Source organism: Cyrtonyx montezumae, unplaced genomic scaffold (assembly GCF_038088225.1).
Source record: "Cyrtonyx montezumae isolate F1298 unplaced genomic scaffold, pur_monq_1.0 scaffold_8, whole genome shotgun sequence".
Classification (NCBI taxonomy): Eukaryota; Metazoa; Chordata; class Aves; order Galliformes; family Odontophoridae; genus Cyrtonyx; species Cyrtonyx montezumae.
In genome coordinates, this window is record NW_027072089.1 from 17481346 (window position 1) to 17506203 (window position 24858).

A 24858-nucleotide genomic window follows, 5' to 3' on the forward strand; every position below is an offset into this window, starting at 1 on the left:
ATTCCTAAATTAACAATGAAAAAAAAAAAGAGCACAGGTTGCTTTTAGAAGTAAAAAATGCTAAGCACATTCAATAAATTAACTAGGTAGGATCAAATACATGGCTAGGGTGTTGGAGATGTGAGAAATGCCAGCAGTGTTGTTGTTCTTCGTGAGCACAGCAATCACCTGCCAGACTCCACAGAATCACACGAATATGAGCTTAGGGACCTACTAATAAATCATGGTCTCGCAGGTCAATTAAGAGGCTCAGAGACACTTGAATTCCTTCTCTCTTGTCCTAATAACAGTCCTGCTTGTAAGCAGCTAGAGACAGAATACATCCAACATGATTTTAGTATTGTGTTCTGGGCAGTCTGTCTCTACAGCCAGCAGAGGCATGGGAGCTCTGCTGCACAGATCTCCTGTGAGCTATGCCTGGAGTGGTATAGCAGAATCTTCCCTTAATTGTTACCATCAAGGTTAACGCATTCAGAGGTAAACGCATAGAATCTTCAGCTCACACTGTACACAGAGCCACCTATAACTGGGAAGAATATATTTCCAGATGTTTTGAGCTTTGGTTTTCACACGGCACATCTGCCACCATTAGTGTGTCTTGTACCACAAATGTATAATGGGAAGATTTTGACAAGAACAAAACAGGCTGCAGATAAATCCAGCCTCGTTTCCTTCCATACAGACATTTTTATGCTCAGCATCAATGGAGCTGCCTGAAAAGAGTGACCAGGGTTTGATTTTAGGCTTCTAGGTCATGGTTTCACCTTGACAACAGTTCTTTCATTTCAAGCAGTAACATTTACCAGGATCCCTAAGGTGTTTTCATTTTTGTCAAGAAGTGAAAAAAAAGCAGTATGAAAAAAATGATAAATCTTAATTCGCAAGCTGCAGGACTATCTCTGCGTCTCCAGCACAAAACTTCAAATCCAATCCAGGACCTGGATGTGTATTAGAAGTCTGCAGATTTAAACCTTGTCCACCATGATCAAACTGGATTTATGGAGCATCATAACTCTCCAGACACCATCCAGCAGCTTATTAATTTAATAGACTCCTGTCCATTCCATGATGTTCCTGCCCTGACAGTCTCTCAAGATAAGGCAAAAGCCTTTTGACAGGACAGAGTGCATATATATTTTCTTCTGTTTTCTCGTGGATGGGGTTGTCGACAACTTGAAATGTGTGGCTCAGCAAATTTGGGGGCTTTTTTTCCTTCCCTTTTGCTTTGCAGGGAAGATGACAGAGGTAACATTACCATGAGCCTCAAGGGTCATGAGGTTTTAGTTCAATGCAATCCTCAATATTTATTTACAATAATGGATTTAAAAATAATTTAATTTAAAAGGAAATAAAACACATTTAGCATCTCTGTCATATCCTGAAAATAATGACAACATTTTTCTCAAAACGATTTGTAAGTGACTGATTCGACTGCAACTGACTTAGAAAAATGAGGCACAAATACATATCTTGAAAAAAATAATCTCTGCATGATGCTTGTTTTTGTTTTTGCCAGTGGGTGAACACTTGAAGCAATATCTCTTTTCACAAGGTTCCAGTGTGAAGTACAGACTGGGGTCTTTTCTATCCCTAACATGTTCTCATAGGTAAGTGTTAGACTTTCTTTACAGAGTTTTATAGCTTCAGTCCAAAATATATCATTCTCTACAAATCTTGTCAGTGTTGCCTCCTCAATTGGAAAGGAATTCGAATTTCAAATTATGAAACAAGCTACATAAGTGACAAGAACATAAGGAAGAAAAAGACACAAAAACAAATGCATATATAGTGCATAGAGAACAACCTAAAAATATCACTTATCTGTTACGTGAATGAAATGTGCTAATAATGAACAAAGGAGTTTTCATTTAAAAATAGAAATATAGCCATACCTCTGCATTTCCAGTAGTCTTCCCTTTACTAGCTGCATGCTTAGAATTTAGAGGTCATGTAATAACTCGCTGTATACTGTGACATAAAAACATATTCAGAGAAGGTACACAAAATAACTTCATCTGTATAGATTATTTAAATCACATGCAAGACCTTAACTTCAAAACTCCCTCCTTTTTATAGGCTCCATTGGCAAAAGTATAAAATAAAAGGAAGAAAAAATTGCAATTCTGCTTTGTGAATTCTTTGAGACTGGGACTGTTCCTTTTCATGTCTGAACTGAGTCCACAACACTGTGGCTGTCATCAGCCAGCAAGAAATGTCACCAGTCATGGAGACATGGTCTTGTGTGGCCAAGGAGAAAAGTAGCAGAACTGATTTGCAATAGAACTGTCTGCAGTAATTTCGTTAGACATCTTGCCTTCAGAACACCCCTGTAAAACCAAAGCCAAGCATCAGTGGTGCCATCTACTTGCCCACCATTTATGTCTTCATTTATGACACTTTCTTCTAGTGACTGTGGGGGTGTACTGCCCTTGTAGAGATATTATTTTATGTGAGCATTATATATATGGTCTTATTTTTTTTTTTGAGAGAGAGAAATATTTTCAGTTTTTCAGTGTTGGGGAAAATGGAATGTAAAGCAAGCTCTTCCAAGGTCTTATGATATTAGGATATGCCCTACATGCATTTCAACAAGCTCTCAGATTTTCCATGTAGTCAGTTGATACAATGAAAGAACAAAAAAAAAATCTGTAGCACCACCAAAGTCTTCAGCAGGTTCTTCTAATGGAGGCACCCATGGGGACTAGCAGTCTTCCAGTAGATATTGCTATTTCCTGACCATTTGTGTGGAACAGACTAAAGAAATTCACAGAATTTGCTTTTTATAATGTGAAAAAAAAGCCCACTGCAATCTAAAATATATACTCATAGTTATCCTTTGGCCTATTAAACAATTTGTTCCCTGACCCAAAACAAAATATACTTGTGTCTTAATGTTGCAGTGTTTAAACACTATATAATGTCTGACCTGTATCCCATTAGGGTCCCCGATGTTATATGCCTGCAGAGCAATGTACCATTACATTGCCTTAAGCTGCACCAAAAAAAAGTATTTGCTAGCTCATTCACTGGGAGAAAATTCTATCAAGGACCTCACTGAACAATTAAGAAAAGTAATTTTGTCTCACTAAAGAATTTTTTTTGAATCCTTCTGTTACAACAACCGATTTTCTTACGTGTTAAAGAAGTAGGCTGAGTAGTTTAAATGAGGAGTATTAATTAAAAATGACCTCTGATTCTTACTAGAAATCTCACGTAACCTTCTTCCAGTACCTGTATCTTCAATGCCATTAGCCAAATAACTAATCCCACACTACAGCAGTACTCAAGCAGTTTTATGTAGGTATTTACTGCCTGATTTTGTCAGCACTGGGGCAGGGCATGGGTGAGCAGTACTGGCAGAGCTGGGTGCCCAGCACTGCAGAGCTCAGCTCCTGCTCTTCTGTCTCTCTTGCTACCTCACCTCTCATTCCTTTTATAAATTAGCTGTATGACACAGTTTCAGCGTGGGCAGCTGTCATTTTAACTAATCTCATCCCATAAATCCACCCTAGCAGGCTCATTCTCTATTGTGATTGGAGAATGGACATTTTTGGGCAGCTTTCAAAAGCAACATCTGCTAGAGTAAGCACCCACTCTTGAGCTCATGGGGAAGTGCTCCGCACAATATTTCCCACCTATTTATATGAGAAAATGAAACCACTCGGTTCTTGTCCTTAGGCAACATCCTCCATTGCCAGAACTTTGTTGTGGTCTCTCCATGGGCCCTAACTTGCAGAGAGATGGAGGCTTTTTATGGCATTGCTATCATGTAATAATACCATCGGGGCAATTAACAGTGCCAGCCCCTGGAATTATTTACTCCCCTCTCACTTGGGAACCACACTGGAGTGAGGACATTTTTTTCTCCTGAATCCTTGCAGTAATAACAAAGGCATAAACTACTCAGCGAGGCCAGGAAGTGAAGGAAATAACGTGAGTAAATCACTCATGTAAATACAACAGCAAACAGCGCCTAACGCGACATGGCACAACAGGAAGCTCTGAGGTAGGTGAGCCACGGTCAGCTCGTCCCATCTCTGACAGCACTGCCAGCTCCAAGCCATACACCTTCTTCATCAGCCACGAGCTGCTGGGCCCAGCATGCCACGTAGCTACCAGCTCCCACCCGTGCCAGAAGCGGTCTTGGCACTGCACAACACGCCCAGTCGGTCCCAGCCACAGACTCAAAGATGTTGGTTTTCCTGCACAGAGTTATCCTGTGGTGCTCTGCAATCAATTACTGTTATACCACCATCATTAATAATTTTCTTAATGAAAATGATTCTGTTGATCTCCGTTGTATTTTAATTATCAGAGTTAAGCATAATTACACTGCAGCTCTGAGCTGGCATGTAGACTCCTTTAGGGCGCAATTTTGTTTTAACACACTGATAATGTAATTTTACATTGTGTCAGTTGTTTAGTTATTATCCAGTCGTACAATTCCGCTGTATTCCTGATAACAGATAATAACCTTAGCACCTCCTATATCCTGAAGTCATTTAAAAAGCAATATTGGAATTTCACAACTAGCTAACTTAATCGCCTTATGATTTTATAATTCCCACAGCTAAATATTTGTACAGGCACCCTGTTTTAACAATGCCACTAAACATACGGTATCCATACATTTCACATAAATGGCTCAAATAATATCTATAAAAATGTCTGTTATATGAGCATGGTTATCAGACAGTGCATTCTTTTCCATTTTTTTTAAATCTCTTTCGGTCCCAAGGAGATTTGCAGTTAATACCCCACCCCACCTAGACTGTCAAGAGGTTCCTACCTCTGGTTCTAGGGATTTACCAGACCTGGTGCACAATGGTGTTAGCCAGGAATGCTTCTCAAGCACACTGCAATGAATCCATGCATTAACACCTTCTACAAGATCTTACTTGAATTACTGATGTTTTGCAGCTTCTTGAAGAGATTCCTAATTCTATACCAAGTACAATTCCTAAAACCTCCCTTAAAGTTCAGTTACTATGTCTAGGACCTCTCTTAAGTTCTATAAATCGAATTGAAACTACTTTTGAAACACAATAAAAGTTTGACATAAATATTACAACAAAAATAGCATGCCTTTTAATTTAAATTATAGGTGTAAAAGTTTCCTTTAAGAATAGAATGTGATAATGATACATGCCACGAGCAGCCACTTTGCATCAGAGCTTGTAAAAAGTGGCACTAATGAACTGTTTTTTGTTTTTTTTCTGATTTTTCCTAGTACTGGTGATATGTAGATATAAAAACTTCAAACAGATATAGGTGATCCTAGACTAAACAGAATTTCAGACACTAAAAAATTACTTCTTAGCTATTCACCCTGAAAGTGTTCTACTGCATGATTTTAAATAACCAAATTCTTAATTTAAAATTTAACTCAAAGATGAATTGTGATTTCACTGTAACGACAGAGCAACATAATCCTTCACCAGGCTTGGAGTAACCTGATCTAGCGGTGCTTACCTAGCAAAAGCATTACTGAGAGTTTTGAAGGCAAATAGGAAGCTATGTGCCCTGTTGTGATTCATTTCCAATAGGAACTACCTGGCACAGGAGCTCTACTATACCTCTTCTGGGATTGAAAATGTCTCTGTGATCATTCTGAATGCAGTGTGTGTCTGACTGAGGTGTCTTTAGCCTCTAGTGAACTGGAAGTCAGGCTGACATTCCTATGTTCTTCTGAAAGATCTGGAAAAAATTATGTTCTTAGATATTTCACTGTATTATTACAGCTGAAAGGAAATAAGGCATGCACTTCCGAGTCAACTCATTGACCAGTAACATGTTTTGATAGCAAATTCTAAAACTTATTTTCCTCTTAGAAATGTGCTAATCTTAGAAATGTGCTTATCTTGCATATAGTGAGAAAAACAGCTCCCAGGTGACCAAATCCGCTACATGTACAATTCCACACATTTGTTCAGCTAATTGCTTTCCGAAATAACAATGTATTGCTAAACAAGCTAACAAAATTATACACATACAACTACAAAATAACATCGAATTACAACTTCATGCCAGCTGACACCATTTCATTAGAAGTAATGGCACTGTAGGAGACAGAATGCAAACACAAATCAAGGCAATGTGATCTGGAATGATGAGATACAAATTGAAGGAAGAAACATTATTATATTTATTTATTTTAGCATCTTCTATTTGACATTGTTTTGTGATCCAAGCCAATTAATCTTTGTAGTATGAAAATCTCAGCAGTCCTCAAGGCAAGGGTAGGTGCTTAATGAACAACAGTGCAGCCAGTGCCAAGTGCAAAGAGATGAATAGAACACAGTGAAGGTGCAACTTGTTTCCCACATGGTTTAGTCAAATTCTAGGTTTTTAACACGCGTTTATAACCTAGGGCACACAACTATCTTGAGCTCCAGTTTTAATAGGCAGCTGCATTGTGTGGTAGAGATATACGAATTTATCTTGAGCGCTGTGTGACTATCACTCAGTACCTTCTTAACAAAGTAGTAAAATTACAAGTATCATCAGTGAAGCAAAATCCAGCACATTTGAATGAAGAGAGTAATGTTTTGGTCTCCTTAAATTGTGCTGAGCCACAGAAATTTCTTATTATTATTAAAAAAAAGTAATAATCCATAGATTCAATCACGCAGCACTGAAACTGTCTAATGAATTAGTTAGTGTTTGTAAGGTACTTTGAAGATGAAAAGTCTTACTGGTATATATGTGCTAAGTATTATTATAATTACAGAAAGAATATAATACTTGATAAGACAGCATCCTATGGGAATTTCCAGAAGTTATATTTTAGACTGAAAGTAATTTCCCATTACGTTAAAAAGTTGTTGCAAAAAACTTTGCCTTTGAACCATATTCAGAACTATCACCATTCAGTATGCAGGAGAAAACCTTCCCCATATTTCAGCACGCTGCAACTTTTGTCACTTGGGCACTAATCAGAATGCTGTGAAGGAAAGACAGCTCAACCCTTTTTAGCTACGAGCCCAGTTCCGTAGTACTGCAGGTGTTACAGGTTGCAGAATGAATGCGTTGGCATTCTGTAATTATAATAGAAGGAATTTGTAAGACCCTGGTGTGCAACTCATTTTTAACATGCAAATTCCCTGTTTTCAGCTTTTCAACTTTCAAAGGCTTGTGGCAGTTTAAAAGCAATCCTCTTATAAGTGTATAAATTGCAATGATTATAGGAACAAGTTGTAATTGTTTCTAGTAAGTTTTTAGGAGTCTTTGATGTTATGATTAGTGTTTTGTATGTTAATATATTGATATGGGTGCTTATTTGCCTGGATGCTTATATGCTGAAATGGTCACTAGGTTGCCTCAGCAAACAAATCTTTGATCTCAGTAGGTCTGTTTGGTTAGAAATAAAACCTAAAAGAAATTAAACAAGAACGGTACATGTTCTGAAGCATTCACAAAGTGCTGAGACTGGTGACTGAAATACAAAGAAGGAAAGTCATACTTCTGCAACATGATCTTCAGAAGGAATTCCAAAAACAGCTACAGTAAATAAATTATTCCATGTATTTAAGTGCTATTTAATTCACTGCAATGATATCATAACCAAATTTTACAGAGCTTTCACAGTGACTGACCAAACAGCCTGGTGTACAGTCCATTGCATGACAGAAACAAGAACTCAAGGCTCTTTGGATAAAAACAAAAGCCTTTGGAATCAAAGTAGCTATTTCATCTGGTGGCTTAGACAAAGCGTGTCTGGGGGGCCTCATAAGAACTCATACTGACTTGATCAAATCTGAAATCTCACATAAAACAGAAGTGATATGCATTCCTATTAGCTAATGCATTACAGTGAAGCATCATCATGCAGAGACTGGAATGTCAGAGGTTACAGCCCTGTAATCCAGTCCCAGTTATCTTCTGTTTCCATACTGACATGAAGTCTTATCACAGTCCAATCAAGTTCAAATTCTTATAAAAGAACATTTCAGTTAGGAGTCTGTAATGCAGTGTAACATGGAGAAATGCTTACTGGTATGTCCTTTAAAATGTTAGAAAGAATTCACCTATTTCAGCTGTATAGACTTTACTGAGGTTTGCCAAGAGGTGCTAACTCTCAGAAACACGTAGGATTTCCTGTCAGCTGACATCTTTCTGTTTTTATAAAGCATTTAGTACACTACAGACACCATGAGTGGTTTTTATATCATTAAAAGGAAGAAAAAGCATAACAAGAATATGGCAGCAAAAAACAGAATGAAAACCATTCCAATTTAAGGGAGGACAAACTATCCATCATCCTGTTAGGCAGTAGGTATATTTTTATGTGATATCCAGCACAAGAAAGTAGAGCGAAAAATCAGCTAGTGTTTACCTTTGCTGTACACAATGCAGTTGTTTTTGTTGTCTTCAACTCCTTGCCAAGTCACATCCAGCAACCACTTGGGGCCAGCAGTCAGTACCATAGGGACCGAAGCCTTTGTCTTCTGTAGGAAGGATGATAACAAACAGATGCCATTTGCTTGCCTTGATTAAGAACTTGAATAATAATAGTAATAATCATTTTATTTGCCAACAACAAAATCTTCAAACCCATAAGCCAATGTCTTATTCCCTTGCTCCAGGATTTTTTTTTTTTTAAGAAGACACAAGCAGTAAGCGTTGGTTTTTTCATTGATTGAATAGTGAAACCATTATCAAGGATTTTTCCGAATGATACTGGATAAGATCTCTGAGATTAAGCACATCTCTGATGGCTGTGAATTATAAAGGGAATATAGATGACTTTCACAGCAAAGAGCCCACTGTTTAGAAGTGAACTTCAGACACATTGTACTTCATTATCATTAGGATCTCACTATTTCCTGAAACAGACAGGAAAGAATTTAAAGAATTGGTATCCATTTCTAAGATCTGTCCAGGGTAACATTTGTATTATCAAAGGAAATAGTTCTGAATGGATAATGGAACTTTTCCCCTTTTGCAAGGTGTCGATGTGTGATGTTACTATGACTAAAATAATAATAATGCTAATGATTCAGTACACATTGTTTCCATAAAGACAATAAAAGAAGTTGTATTAATGATTTCAAAGTCACAGAAGTGAAGTATGACACACTACTTTGCATCCAAAAAGCTAAGAGGCATGGAGATGCGCATTTAACAAAACCATCACCTGCATACATTTGAGATTTTATGTTTAGAGAATTTGGCATTCGAGGAGATAAGGCGAAGACTTCAAACTTATTTATACTTTTAAGTCCTTTAAAATGGCAAAAAATTGGAAAAAGTTGAAGTGCCACAGACTTCAGGAATTCACAGTTCTTACTACAAAAATTTTGAAACTACAAAATAGAGTATATACAATCACTGTGTAACTTTCAATTTTACTATTTTTTTTTTCTTTTGGATACAGTCCTGTCTCGGATATTCCAACCTTATTTAAGAGACTTTGATTATTTCATATTCCGTCAGTAATGCTTCAACTGGCTCCAGCTAGGTTCTACTGGCAATATTCCATATGATTAAATGAGTTCAAAACTCTTAAGATACAAAAGCTCATGTATTCATATGGGCCTTCCTGATGCAGTGGCCACATTTATTACCTAGGCTTAGCCTAGAAACGTAGCAAAGTATCTCAATAGTTACCATATAATATGTTACATTCCATCAAAATTAGACAATTTAAAGCATTTCAGTTATATTAGGATTAAATTCATAATCTTACATAAGATTAAATTCATAAACTTATAAAATAATATACTCAGTATAATTCATTATATATAAATATTTTTAAAAAGATATTGGAATAAGACCAATACTGAATGATATAGTTCTTCCTGTTTTCAGGGTTACTGTGATGTTTATTTTCTAATACTGTTTCATGAAATACAGTATTTCTTGCTTAATTTGCCTTTTAAATTTTGCATTTTTCATAGAAATTTTTCATACCTCTTCCATTTACATTGCAAAATGTTATTCATCATCCAGAAGTATTGGAAGAAAAAGATATAAAGTTAAGAATGAAATGAGTGGAAAGGAATGTAAAAGCTAGCAACAGCACACCTAGGTAGTTTAAATATACTGAAAACAGAGACATGCAATGTCTCAATTTCTAACATTGCCTTTCACACACAAAATTGCAGAAAGTGTGTTTGCATGTGTGAAGTATTATAAATTATCCCTGCTGCATGTGTTGGAAATCTGAATTTAAAACTGTTCTGCTTCCTGACAACACATTTTAAAAAATGAAATTGTCATTAACTTCCTATACAAATTATCAAGTCTGATACTAACAATATGAAATCAGTACAAATTATTTACATCTGGATTGCATAGAAAATAATGATATGAGCGAGGAATGAACTGATAAAGAAATACAAGATATGAAATGAAAGGCAATCAAAATTTAATCTCGGCAACCTACTATAAGAAAGTCTGGATTTTAGTGTCATTTACACCATGGCAGTATAAGGTTTCTATGGAAGTGGAAGAGTCTCTATTCTTCACCGAGCTGAGAATCATACTAAATATAAGCTATAGCACAACTGCTAGCAACCTTGACTGCACTGCAATAAGGAAGAGGAGGGCTGGGGCATGTTCATACCACAAGCTGAATTTCTTCACCTGCCATTTCAGTGAAACCTTTAACATGCCTTTTGTGCTTATATGTGCTCTCAGTTTCGGGTAATCCCAAGTGCAATCAGCTGATAGTGCAATATTACCCAGGTAGCAGACTTTTCCAAGTATTCCATCAATGCATTCAAACAAGTCTATTTTTCAAGCTGGGGGCCAAGATAAAAAAGAAAAAGAAAAAAGAAAGAAAATGAAAATAAATAAAAAAAATAGTCTTCAAGAGCAGAAGAGATCATCTATTTAATTTTCACAAGATCGGATTCCTGTTTCTGGCTTTCTTCCTCAACATCTGACATTTCATTGTTTCTCTGCCATCTGTAAGGGTATTAATATTTGCATAAAGGTGGTATCAAAAAGCCTCAAATAACATCAGGATCTTCTTGTGCTGGGCAATAGTTTATTATCTACATAGACAGGACGAATAATGTGTACTGGGAAAGGATTATACTTAACCACATACTGCTGAGGAAGAAATAAGATACAGAGATACCGCTTGACTTTCTCATGGAGATTAATTTCTCCTTTAGTAAGTGGGTAGGCTTAGTCCCAGGCCAGTGCCCTGGTTTCTTCCAGGCAATGAGACGAGCCCAGGCTGGTGCCTCATCCACTCTGATGTGCAGCAGCAGAAGCAAACAGAGTGAGCATCAGCACTGAGGATGCGAGTCCACTTTGCTGAACTCTGTTTATAGAGTTTTGTGTTGTTTTTTGTTTTTTTTTTTACCTTAAAGAACTACAAGGAGATCACTAAATTAGTTTCCGGGTCAGCTTGTTGGTAAAGCTTGTCACCAGTTTAGCTGTGAATGATAACTGGGCAGCAGAGGCAGGCCAGAGGGGGAACAAAGCATTTCACCTTGCAGCTCTATCAGTCCACCAGAGCCAATGGACACCTCAGACACATTTCCCACTCTCCCATAGCTCTGCTCCTGCACTCACAAGTATGTAAATAAACTTATCCTAATATGAAAGCAAAACTTCTCAAGGCCCTTGCAGCTTGTAAAGCTTGGCAGCTCTACTAAGGGCTACTGCCAATGGCTTCCCTTTGAAGTCACTCAGAGGTGTATTGTGTGAGCTGTAAGACGAGTCAGGTCCACCGCCAAGGTTCTTGGGGTCTGGCATCCTGTGAGGTTCACACATTCACAGGAGGAGTTCTCCACTGACAAAAGTTTGCTCTTGTGACTTATTACATAGTAAGAATTGAAGCAAGCTTGCTGATTCAGGAAAGGCCATTTCCCTAAAATGGTTAAAATGAAAAGACCCCAGTCCAAGATAACAAGAAGCTATGGTTAAATCAGTCATGCCTTTATCACCTCAAGATTAGACTACTGCAATGCGCTACACCTGAGGCTACATTTTAAATCCATTTGAAATCTGAAGCTGGTGCAGAATGCGGCAACCCGCGTGTAAAGCAGGATATCGTGCTTTGAGCGCATTACACCAGTGCCTTTTAATCTGCACTAAGTGTCTGTGGATTTAAGGCACTGCCTGCAACCTGTGAACCCTGGGACCTGTCTATTTGAGACACCTGCTATGTCCTCTGCCCCAGATGTACAACCAAAACTGAGATCCATCAAGGCATGCAAAAAAGGGGCTTTTTTGAATCAACACAGAAGAAACTGTTGGTAGCGTAGAATTGCTCTACCACAAAGCCATGCTGTAATTGAAACCATAAGCTCAGTCTGACAATGAGGAGAAAAACCAGGGCATGAGAAGCAGAAATGACAAAGCAAGGGGGAGAAATGGTGGGGAAGAAGTTATTTGTTCGGGAGAAACCTGCACAGATAGAGTGCATGTGGGAGAGATCCAGGCATCGGATATGAAGGAAAGGCACGTGTAGGCAGTAGGCTGGTGAGACATCTCACATTCGAATACTGGGTCCACACCAATGCCATCATCAGTGCTGTGGATCATACATTGTGGTCCCACTGCTCTGACTCAGTCAGTCATGATCAGGTTTCTCTTCTGACCAAGCTGCTGTAGAAACAGCTCCTTCAGTTTATTACTGTTTCCTCCTTGAACCTTGTTTTAGTTAGTTAAAGGACAGGGAGGAACAATTTTAAACTAAAAGAGGGGAGATTTAGATTAGATGTTAGGAGGACATTTTTACTCAGAGGGTGGCACAGGCTGATCAGAAAAGCTGTGGATGCCCATCCCTGGAGATTTTCAAGGACAAGTTGGATGGGGCCTTGGCCATCTTGTTCTAGTGGCTGGAAACCCTGCTCATGGCAGGGGTGTGGAATTGGATGATCACTATGGACCCTTCCAACTCAAGACATTCTATAGTTCTATGATTGCAGAATTCTTCATAAAAGATCTCCACCTTTGTGTCATCATCCCACTAGAATTAAAGTATGTTAATATTCTCAGGGTGTACAATCAAAATCATCCTGTAACTCATATGAAGTACACATTTTGCAGGAACATTTAATCAGTCATTCTCAACATGAGGCAAAGGACTTGGAGATTTGGGTGGAGAGAATTAGCTAATTTAAGCTGTGTTTTGAGTATCTTCATCTAAAGAAGGGAACCTTTTGTCAGAAAAACTTCCTTAATAATAGCAATAATATTATATCTGCTTAAAAAACCAACCAAACACAGACTTAAAAATATTATATTTCTCCCTCAAAAAAGAAACCTATTAATAATTGCTCTAAAGCTTACTGCCTGCTGCATAAATATAATTAATAGGGATTTCCTAACACAGGTGTCCATAAGATAGGGCCATACAACAGGAACCTAAAATTTTGCAAACAAGGGTACATTAAAAATCTGCAGTGTTGTTCAGTGCTCTGCACTAGGAAAATGTGTGTTCTACACTTGAATCATATTTACCTGAAAACATAATTTCTGCTAATGTTTTCATACATGCCATAACCAGACAACTTTGACAAGGACAAAAAGGGTTGAAATTGTGATCTCTTGGGGAATAATTAGAATTAGCTAATGAGGATAAAAGAGGTCAGGCAGACATCCACTTTTCACTAACCTTTGAAGCAACTGGACAAACAAGGGTGGCAACTCTCAATAAATGTTTATATTCTGTCAAGAGGTTAATGGAGATAAAAATAGCCATCTCAGGGAGTTGAAATAGTTCTGCACTCTTGCTAAAAGGAATCGGTGCTGACAAGGTAATGTTCGATGGGCTCTTCCCTGCACAGGTTTCTAACATATGATGCCCGTGGCCTGGCAGAAACTTGACAAAACTCTCACATTAAAGGGAAATATGGCATGAGAAAGTTGTTTGGTATCATTGAAATTCTGACATCAAATAGCTGATCATTGCTAGCTGTTTCCTAAGAAGCTGTGCCAGAGCAAGAAATACATACTAAGCTAATATTCAGTAAGTCCCTGTGACACAGCTATCCTTTCCCAGGCATGGCTTTCCAAAAAGTGCTCAATGCTATTTAAGGAGATGGATTGTTTATTGAAAAATCATTACATTTCTATCTTCACCTTTTTTTCCTTGTAAAATATCAGAATTATCTCCGTGAAGTATTCTCACCTAAACAAAGACAAGCTGTTGGCTACTTAAGATACTCAAGGGCTTTACTTCTGATTGTCTTCTGATTCTCACAGATTTTCTTTGAAATTCTTCCAAAGAGTCTGCATTCCCATAAATGATACAAAAGATTACTAAAATGCCTTCATGCCCTTGTAGAAAATTCTAATGCCCCACAGTGCAGTGTTGCTTTCGTCAGCCAATTAAAAACTGATTGTACTGGGAGCAGAGCTACAAATATACCTCAGGTGCCTTCAGATATGAATCTTGCATAGGAAAACACCAGTTAATATACTCACAGAGGTTTCTACTTTGAAATTCAATTTAAATTCAGTTTGATCATCACAGGGTTGACGCATCTTCTGACATAGTGAGTATGCAAAATGTCCTCCCTCACGAGGTGAAGTTCACCTTCAGTGGTCACCACACTCAATACAGCAGAACTTTATTAGCTCATCAAATCAGCTTAGTTGGCAAGGTCTCCTAAGAGGTCATTTGAAACTGGATAATAGCAGATATTTACAGAGGTTAATTAATTAATATTAATAACAAATTAATATTTGTTCCGAGACATTCTGAGAAATAAGAAGGGTGGTAACTTCCCTATATCACCTCAAACTTACATTAACTGTCTTATTTCTTCATCAAAACCTAATACAAGCTCAGTGGACAGACAAACATAGCTCCCCTTTTTGTTAATTTGGACCATCTTTTAGTTTTAATTTCTGCAGCTTCACAGAAAAATCTCATCTTTTTTTCCAAGAAGGATTCTTGGAAGAATATTTATTTTGAGGTCTGCCAGTCAAAGACCCATGGCAGCACTCTACAGTGCCATGGCTTTCTGTACTAGACACGAAGAGGCAAATCCTCTCCACTTCACAAGATTTAAGATGTGGGGAGGATTTCAGTTTTTTGGTTCCATGCCAGTGACAAACCTGACCAATTAAAACAAAGACATTGCAGTTTCTACCTACTCTGGAACTGTGAAATTACACTGGAATTTCAGTTTTCACAACACGCTCCTGCTCTGCTATGTCCATCAGTGAGATACAGAAACTAAAACTAAATGCAAGATAAATTCTGCAATTTATTCCTTGTGGTTGAATTTTTCTTTTGTAAAAATGTAATAAGCGCAATTAATTTCATTTGAGTCTACTGACAGATCTGGGAGAACTGTTTTAGTTACTACTTCACAACTTTAAGTGATCCACTGTTTCAGAGGAGTGTTCAAACATTAGCCTGTGGTTAGGGCTAGGTGAAAAGAGTACTTGAGCCCGTTCACCTTCACAGATGTACCTGTGTTCTGTCATGCTAACTGGAAAGATAAAACAAACATGAATGAATTGTTGCCTGTGATGGGCTATGAAATTAGTGATGGAGAAGGGAGGGGTCAGTATGACTCCTCCATATCCTGGAGAAGGCAAGAGAGGCAAAGTCCTCATGTCTTCTTCCATCTAGGATCCTGAAATTCTGGACTACGTTTCTGTAGTACTGGTGGTTAACACAGCAGTGCTGTACCCGAGAACCAGCAAATTGTAAAACAACTTGCACCACTTTTGGTCTATATATGACATTTTGCATTTGAATATATATTTTGAGATTTCACTTATCTGAAGTGGCAGTGCCTTCATCAATTTTTGTGGTGATAGCAAAGGATAAATAATTGGTAATATTTGAAAAGTCTGTAGCCAAATCAAAGCCTTTAAATAGTTCGACCTCAAAAAGAAAGAAGAAAAAAATCATAAGAAATAAACTAGGAAAAAAAGAAATGTACACACAGATGGAATCCCAAAAGACAGCTGGGATTCCCTGCAACTGAGAAACCCTGCTGTTTACCCCAAGAGATCATCACTTGTCAAGTGACAAAGCTGAACATACATTTCACCATACAACCACAAACTGTAAGCAGACCGATGAAGATACTCTAAACAAAAAAAAACAAAAAAAATACACCCTAGGTCTATTAATATTTTCCAACATTTGTCATGACTTCAACATGATTCCAAATTCTTTATTAATATCAAATATGCCTGGTGACAAATGCCCTTAATACAAGCCAAATACACAATAAATGTTGAAATCATTTCACATTACCCAGCTAGAATGCATCCTTTTACATCTAAAAAAATATAAAAAAAAACCCTAATCTCACTGCAACTTTGGTATAAAATAATGGCTGTCATAAAAAACAATTTGTTCTATGCAATCTGAAGATGAAGATTAAGTAAATAATGACACTTCATAAAGTTCTAACACGCATATCTCAAAATTACAAACCTTTGCAGGGATGGAAATGTAGTGTAATCTCATGCCATACTTGCATTTTGCAAATCCAGAAGCAAAAATTGATCTCTGGGACTGAGCATGGAAGGATGCTTTTTCAGTCCCAGCAGTGGTCCTCAACCATGCTGTGTGCCCAGAGTTTCAGTAGAGCCTTCTGGGAGCAGTTTCATCCTTCAGTTCCCTTTTCCAGTGTTTAGAGAAGTGGAAATTGTTCAGGATCAGGACATTAATGACCTATTCATACAACACTAACCCATTTAGTTAGCATGTACTGTCAAATGCTGAGGGATATTCCACTTTCCTAATTGCATTGAAATGTAATGGTAATAGTGGAAGGATAATGGAGATTCACATTAAAAAGTTCATCATAACAGAGCTAAAATCACTCATTCTAATTTGTGCATTATGCAATTAAAAAATTGCCTAATTATCTTAAAATCTAGATTTATTGTAAAACAAAACAAAACAAAAACCACAATAGATATATAGAGACAATTATTTTCATTGTTATGTTTTTCATATCTGGTATATTTTGGAATCTATCTTCAAATTTCTTCTCCAGAACTATTCTTATTTCATATTCTGGAGCACAGAGCATTGACTCTTGGTCCCAACTGAAGGTTTGTGCAATTCTTTCCAGCTGCCTGTCATGTGGCCCTGGAGGATGCGACAGCCAACTGTAAGGAACAGGAAAGTAAAAGCGAGAAACTGGACCTCTGAAAACTTAGTGAGTGAGTTCTCCTTCCCTTACTGACCAATGTTGATGTGCTTTACAGCCCAGTCCTTTCCTCCTATAATGTCAGTTCACCCTGGCTTCACAGCCACTCCTCTTCCTCCCTGTACTCCTACCTTTCCTTTATCTCCATGTTCTATGTATCCATCTAGTTATGTCTAGCTAACTCTACTTGCTCCAGAAGTCCATAGGAAGGACAGAAGTGCATTTTGCCATCACTCCTATGACTAGACTGTATTCTTAGTTGGTGCTGTGATTGATATGAATATAATTAACAAGGATCTTCTGAAATGTAGTGAAGTGCTAAGCAAATTGTCTATGTTCTGCTCAGTTGGTACCCTTGGCGAGCACACCCGTATGATTGTGCCTTAGTGCTCAGGTACTGCCATGGGTGTTGAACTTATCCGTTTTCCTTAAGGGTGACAGAGCAGTGGCACAGCTGCACAGAGAGGTGGTGGGGTCTCCTTCTCTGGAGACGTTCCAGACCCGCCTGGACGCCTACCTGTGCAACCTGGGCTAGGGAGCTGCTTCGGCAGGGGGCTGGACTCCGTGATCTCTGGAGGTCCCTTCCAACACCTACAATTCTGTGATCCTGTGATTTCACTTTGAAGTCAAATACTTTTGCTAATACTATTTCACAGATGACAAGCACCTGTACAGATGAAATCATCCTACATATATCTCATGACAAGATATAATGCAGTGCTGCTTGCATAATTTCACCCTGAATTATCTGTGCGTTTTTCCTACTGGGTCAACTTCTATATTGTATATCACTGTCTACAGTGAGAATTAAGTCTGAGTTTCTAGTAGTGATTCTAGTAATAATTATTTTGATATTTGCTAGTAAACGTCTTCCAAAGGCACTTGCTTAAGCATACCTCCTTTAACTTCTGCTGAACATCTTTAGTATTGAGTTGATGAGTACTACACTCAGTAAAGTTCAGTTGCACTTTTGCAAACACCTGGCTCACGTTGGATGGACTGATAGATTAAATTCTGGAATAAACAGTCTATCTATGCTAATCACTTGGCCCTTATTCCCTTTCTACTTGTGGAACTAGGGGAGTGACAACACAGATTTCACAGGATGCAGAGGGAAAATTATCAAGATTTTGTAATTTTATTTTCTTTTTATCCTGGAATAGATGAGTTAAATAATCATTTTCAGAAGTTCAGATTTCTTTTAGTATATATAGTGTTAATTTATTTTTATCTGAAGAATCCATTGCATAAACCCTACCTATTTAAAAACAAGCCATTACAAATGACTATAGATTAGTTAGTAGTTTATTGATTCTGCTTACTATATATTATCATTTCTTTGTCTGTAACTGCAAACAGAAGTTGTATATTTTACTTTAGAAAAGTGAACGTTCTTATTACAGAAGGTAAGTAAGTGAAGGCCATGCTTTAGAAGCAGAAAAAGATAATATTGTTTAATTCAACTTTTTTCTTCCCCAAACCAAAAATTAATATAGTAAAATACTCTTCGTATATACTTGTACAACATTTTTAATATATAATCTATTGAAATCCAATTAGAATTATATTTCCAATGAATCCTGAGGCCTTTTGTAAAAGACATATATAAGACAAAGATATTTTAGTCAATGATTAGGCATTATAATGTTATTCTCATGATGATGTGTGAAACAATACTGGAACTTCAGTGTTACACACTCTGAATGCACTTAAAATATTGCATATAAATTCGTACCTAAATAATTTGGAAGAGAATTAGGGGAAAAAAAATAAACATTCTGAGCCTTTTTTTTTTCCCCAAAAATTTTTAAAGAGCTTTATGTACTTTTTAAATTTGATAATTTCATATGCAACTTCACCAACATGAAATAGGGTACTTTAAAGTACCGACGTAAATCCAATATACAGGTCTCTGGGCAAGTTTGGAAACTAGGTTTTGGATTTGTTAGGACAGCATAATCATTTAAGAAACATTTAAGGCACAATTCCACAATCGAGTATGACTTTGATTAATTCTTTTTAGTTCAGTTAAAACATCAGAGTTTATCTCATTTTAAGATTATCCTCGACATATTTAGAAATCCTAATGCAGATTTTATGGTCCACACCTATCCCTGATGGTGCTAATGGACTAGACATAATGAATCATTCTAATTTGGATGAAAGGACCACACAACATTGAAGCAGTCCTTTAGAGAATTAAGGCTCAATTCTGATCTTCCAGACTTACGAATGCGTTTTTTGGATTAGGCTGCATATCTGTACATCTGTTGGGTCTCAAGAGGTGTATACTCAGCTAAGTATTCTGACCTTCTAACGTACTGTATCAACTGTGTGGCCTTGGGATATGAAAGGATTCGATTACGACTGTATTCTAACACCGATTTAATATATAATTACGGGGTAAAACCTAATTCCTCCTTACATCTTCATGTAGGAAATTCCAACAATATTTTGCAGGCAGTAGGATATTTTTTACCCAGGGAGTGTCATAGTAAATGGAAGAAACAGAACCCAGCCAGGATAATGTAAAATCAAGGACAGACTTCTTAAGAATAGTTTATAAATCTTTTATCCATTACCAAAAATAAATAAATAAAAATAAATTACATTATCTTCTGTGAGTGTGCTATTGGTTGGTTCACTGTTGTGTTATGCAAGATCCTGACTGCTTGGAGTAAAATTAAACTGGAACAAGGTTCCATCAGTAATTGTCAGTGTTTCTCCATACTTCCTTTTTTGCAGTTAATAAAAAGAATTAACTTACACATGTGTAACACACTGATGCAGAAGTTTGTAAATAACTGGAATTTTGAAATATCCTCTATTGACTTCCAAGTATAATTTCTAATTCCTTGTCACTGAATAAAGAATTTTATATCATTTACTTTACTTGGTTAAACTTTTGTAAGACATATTTAGTATTTTCATATTTTAAAAGTACTTATTTTTTTATTCCGTTGAAAACTTCTTCCCAAATACTACAGTGGAAAAAAAAAAAAGAAACATGCATACAGGCCTAACAAGGAAATTAGTTTATCAGAAATTAACGTATCACTACAAAATATTTTAGCATCTTGAATCTCCTTTCCATTCCATCAGCTTTTTGTACAGATATTTAAATAAATAACAGTATTACTGAAAAACAGATTAATATAGGGAAAATATTAATCTCAGAGAAATAATATTTCAGGATTCAGTGCTTTTTCATCACTGTGATGAAAAATCAGATCTGAATTATGGAGTAGTGGTGATTACATTATTATTTTTTTTTTTTCAGTTACAGAAGTTTCAGGCCAAGAAGTTGAACTGAGCATAGTAGTATCTTTACCTGTGTGTAATTAATCTTTCAGTTGAAAAAGTATGTTTCATTATATAAACAGGAATTGTTTTTTCCTCCACTGTCTTAACAGCTAGAGGACCTATTTTTTTTCTTGTTTTCTCACATAAGAATGAAAATGAAGTTCCCTAAAACACCAATGACAGATGAAAAGGTTCCTGATTTTTGTAGCTTGTGTGACATAGTCCTGTAACACAGCTCTCAGCTAAATTGCTTCAATGGACTGACTATATGCAGCATGACGAAGAACTGCAATGAAGCAAGTTTACATGAAAAAAAAAATTAAAAAAAAGTTGTAAAGGAATGTGTGAAGGTCCTTCATTGGGACGGGAGATAACGATGGAGAGTCCAGCAGCAGGACTGGTGAATAAGGGGTCTGGTTCCAGTAAAACTCAACAAACAGCTCAGATCAGAATCTAAAGTGCAGGAAAACAGCCTGTAGCTTCGAGATTAGCTTTCTCGCACTACTCCTGAGTTAAGCTAGTACAAACATCATCATGAATGCATAATTATGATTATGCGCTGCACTATGCATAATAGATCTTAAAATCTGGAAACAAAGAAGTAATGTAGGAATACTATTTTCAGGCTTTTGGTTTTGAAGACAATGGAGTTTAGGATAGGGGTAAAAGACTGTCTAGAAATAAAAACTGTTCTAAGAAAATACATTTTCTTGGAAAATTCAGATACTTATGAAACATTTACACATAAAAGACTGGCTAAAAGGGAGACAGGGACCTTGTGTTATGCTCATAACTTGAAAATAACAATGAATAAAACCCACTCCCATCTCATTTCAACATAGTTTAAGGAACTCAAAAAAATTATCACTTTTGGACTACATAACAGTAGACACAGAAGCTGACAGCTTGGCAAGTTTACTTAAAGGATCCTTCAATCAGAAAAAAAAAGTGTTTTGTTATTTTTTTTTTTAATTATTTGCACTGAAAATTTGACTATGAACCAAAGTGTTTCTGGGACTGATGGAAATATTCAGACTAGTATCCCAAGTTAAAATAATGGTATTGTTAGAGACTGATGCAGCCCGCTGAAAGAGAACTGATGGATCCATTTCATTTACATGTGTAGATGCAGTACAAATGACAAATGGAATAGCTGGGTACATGTATTACTACAGAAATTGGTGCCAGACTCATGCCAGTCAGCATTCTACTATTTAAGCCACTAGGGCCCCAGCAGCACTTCAGCTCGATCTTCTCTAATGGGACCTCTCTGGAGCTGAAAAGCCTATGAAGGACCTTACGTCCAAGTTCCTTAAATGGAAGTGGAAAAAAATATCTGAAGTAGCACATATTCAAAAGAACAACACATCTGAACCCATCTCATAAGAGGTATTTATTTATTTTTCCAATGAAATGAAAACTCTAAGCAGATGATAAGAATCATGCTGGTCACCATCACACAGTGCACTGAATCTAAGCAATTAAATTAGAGCTCTATTCTACTATTGGCTTGGACCAGTGTCACAAATAATTATTTTTAATTCCAAAAGGTAATTTTTCCTTTACTGTTTCAAAGAAAAACAAATCAGAACCCTTCTGCTTCCAATAAAATTTCCAAATCCATTTTCACACACCTGAACAAAGAAAAAAAGCCAGTTTCCAAATGTTCTTAGTACTTCAATATCCCAGTGAAGTCTATAAAAGGAAAAGAAAGCCCCTCTTCGGTGCAAGTGCTGTGCAGCCAAGAAAGCAGCCTAACAAGACAAACAGCATCAGTGACATGAAAAATCAAGCTCTAAAACAGCAAAAGCTTTAGAAATTGGCAGAATCAGACTCCTGGCTATCAAACTACAGAAGTTCATAAAACTTTATACCAGAATTTCTCTTATTCTTGTCACAGAAATTGCCATTAAAATGCTACAGTACTCCAGCCACCCTCTCTGCTTCAAACAACTACCACATATCACTTGGCACTAATTGGCAGCAGCTGTTCAAGGCAGGCTTGAACCTAGCAGACAAAGCAGTGGGGTTTTTTCCTGCTCTCTGGAGATAGGGCTCTCAGGTGAGGTCCGAGGCCGCCTGCAGCGTGCTGCTTCATCTCATCTGGCAGCTTCCTGTGGGAGCAACCTCTCACGCATGGTTCCCTGCCACGTCTCTCATGAGTGGTCTCCATTTTTAAGAAAAGTAAATGAATAATGAGCATCACAGCTGATTTTCACTAGCTCAGACCATTTGCATGTTTCTGAAAGGTGGTCACATCACAGCATCACAGAGTGGCTGAGGCTGCTGGGGTCTTCTGGGTCCACCTGGCTCACCCCATGCTCTGGTAGGGACACCCAGAGCAGGGTCCCAGGCCCAGGTCCAGATGGCTATTGAAAATCTGTAAGGCAAGAAGCTCCACAGCTTTTCCCAGCCTGCAGAGCCTGGGAGCCTCTGGCAGCTCCTGCCAATTTCAAGGGGAGCATTTGGGTGACCAGCGCTTGGAAACATGCCCTCCTCCTTCCTCTGCTGCAACTCAGACCTTTCATCAAACTTTATTTCTACAAAGCGGTGGAACGCCAACAAGTTGTGACATCAAACAGCAGCACCACTTACATTCAGCACGGGATGGAGCGTGGCTTGAAGGCAATGTCCAAAGCCACTGCTAGAAGCAGAGAGCTCCTTCCAGGACCTGCTGTCTATACCATATGCCATGCAGGAGAAACCAGCCACTTCTCACTGAAAGTTGAAGGGAAACTTGATCCACAGCTCCACCTGAGTGAGATGCCAGGCTGGGGGAGCTGGGAGAACCCTGGACAAAGAGGGACACAGAGCGGGGGCGGGGGCCGCGGTTTCCCCGAGTATTATAAAAGCGCATCTTATTCTGTTTTTAATCAACGAGCCTTATCCAGCAATCAAGGCAGATATATAATAAGCTGAGCTACTCTGTAAATCTAAACATTCTCCACAAATAGAAAAGATACAGCCTGAGCTCTCTGATTGTTACTACGGCAACTATCTAAAATGAAAATCTTGTTAACCCTTCGCATGCTGTAGCCACCCGAGCATCAGTGTTAGCTGACTTCCATGCACTTATCTTTCCTTTCTCCCCCTCAAGAAATTCATAATTGTATTGCTTCACAGTAGTTATGCTCTGGTTATCCTATTTGGGACTGAAAGGATGGTGATAGTTGGTAGTTTCACACATATAGCTGAGATTTGTTACTAGCTCATTACTGGGATTACAGTTCAAAAAACAACTAATAAAACATAAGAGAAAATCCCTAGATTACCTCATGAGGCCTGTGATTTTGATTAAAACCTTGACAACAAGAATGGGATGCTTTCTAGTAAATCACACTACTGTTTTGGGCTTTTTTATTTCGTTTAGATATGAATGATTTGACTGTAAATACCACATGTTTGTCAGAGGAATTATTCCTGTATAGTGCAATATAAACAGCACACTTTTAAAACCCTTACGGTTTGTATTTGTTAAGTACTGTACAGAACTGCCAGTGATTTTAACAGAACAATCTACTGACCTCAGTGCCTTGGAAATTCATGGACAGGCATTTGACTTCAAGTCACAAATGCAAGAAAATTCAGACAAAGAAAACACTGAATTTCTAATTTCTAGGAGAGTACGGGTGATGTTGCAATCAAATTTGTACCCTTAACTAGCTGACTGCTTCAGGCATTATCATTATAACATCTAAGCAGTACTGCCATGAGAAAGCGAAATTTTTTCTGTAGTCTCTCCCAGTTTATTGCTGAAAACAAATGAAGTCAAGGCGATTTTCTTATATTTAAACTGAAGGAAGTTTGGTCCATGGACATCAATTGTATTGATTCTCTTAATACTATACAAGTAGAGCAACCCTTCGGAAGTAGGCAGAATTAGGCTCTTTATCATTCCCAGACATGTCATTTAAGACAAATATGCACTATATCAATTACTGAACTGTTATTTTATGGCATTCTTTTCAGTCAGTTCACCATAGATGAAGCGAAAATATAATTGCTTGGATGTTATTTGGGAACTGAATAACAAATGTAACTTGAAAAATTTTGTAAATAACATACTTTTCTTCCTAAAATCATAATTTACATGTAACTGAACCCATCTAACTTGGAGTGGCTTAAGAAGACAGATTATCTTAAAATATTTTAGAAACTGTGTCCATGTAAAAGTATTAACTTTATTAAATTGCCTGTACATTAAATTGAAGGTGCAATTTACAACTGAAATGGAATAATTACCAAATTGAGTATCATAAAACTAGTGAAATATCAATACTAACGTACTCAATTTTATTAAAAGGAAACACCAAATGAGATTTCTAAGTTTGCTTAAAATATGTTCAAGCCTTGAGAAATGGTCTGTTTACGGAGTGCGTGTCATTGCATGATGTTAGTTATGTTATTATGTTAGTATGTTATTGCATATGTGTTATCCTCATATAGAGAAAATTGAACTCAT

General features: G+C 37.3%; 1 protein-coding gene across 1 annotated transcript in view; it reads right to left on the bottom strand.

Moving 5' to 3' along the window:
* ZFPM2 (zinc finger protein, FOG family member 2) overlaps positions 1-24858 on the bottom strand; it is a 306822-nt gene that overhangs the window by 99718 nt on the left and 182246 nt on the right. Inside the window, exon 5 of the mRNA XM_065752218.1 lies at positions 8336-8447. Coding sequence (XP_065608290.1) covers positions 8336-8447 — 112 coding nt within the window. The remainder of the gene's footprint in view (positions 1-8335; positions 8448-24858) is intronic.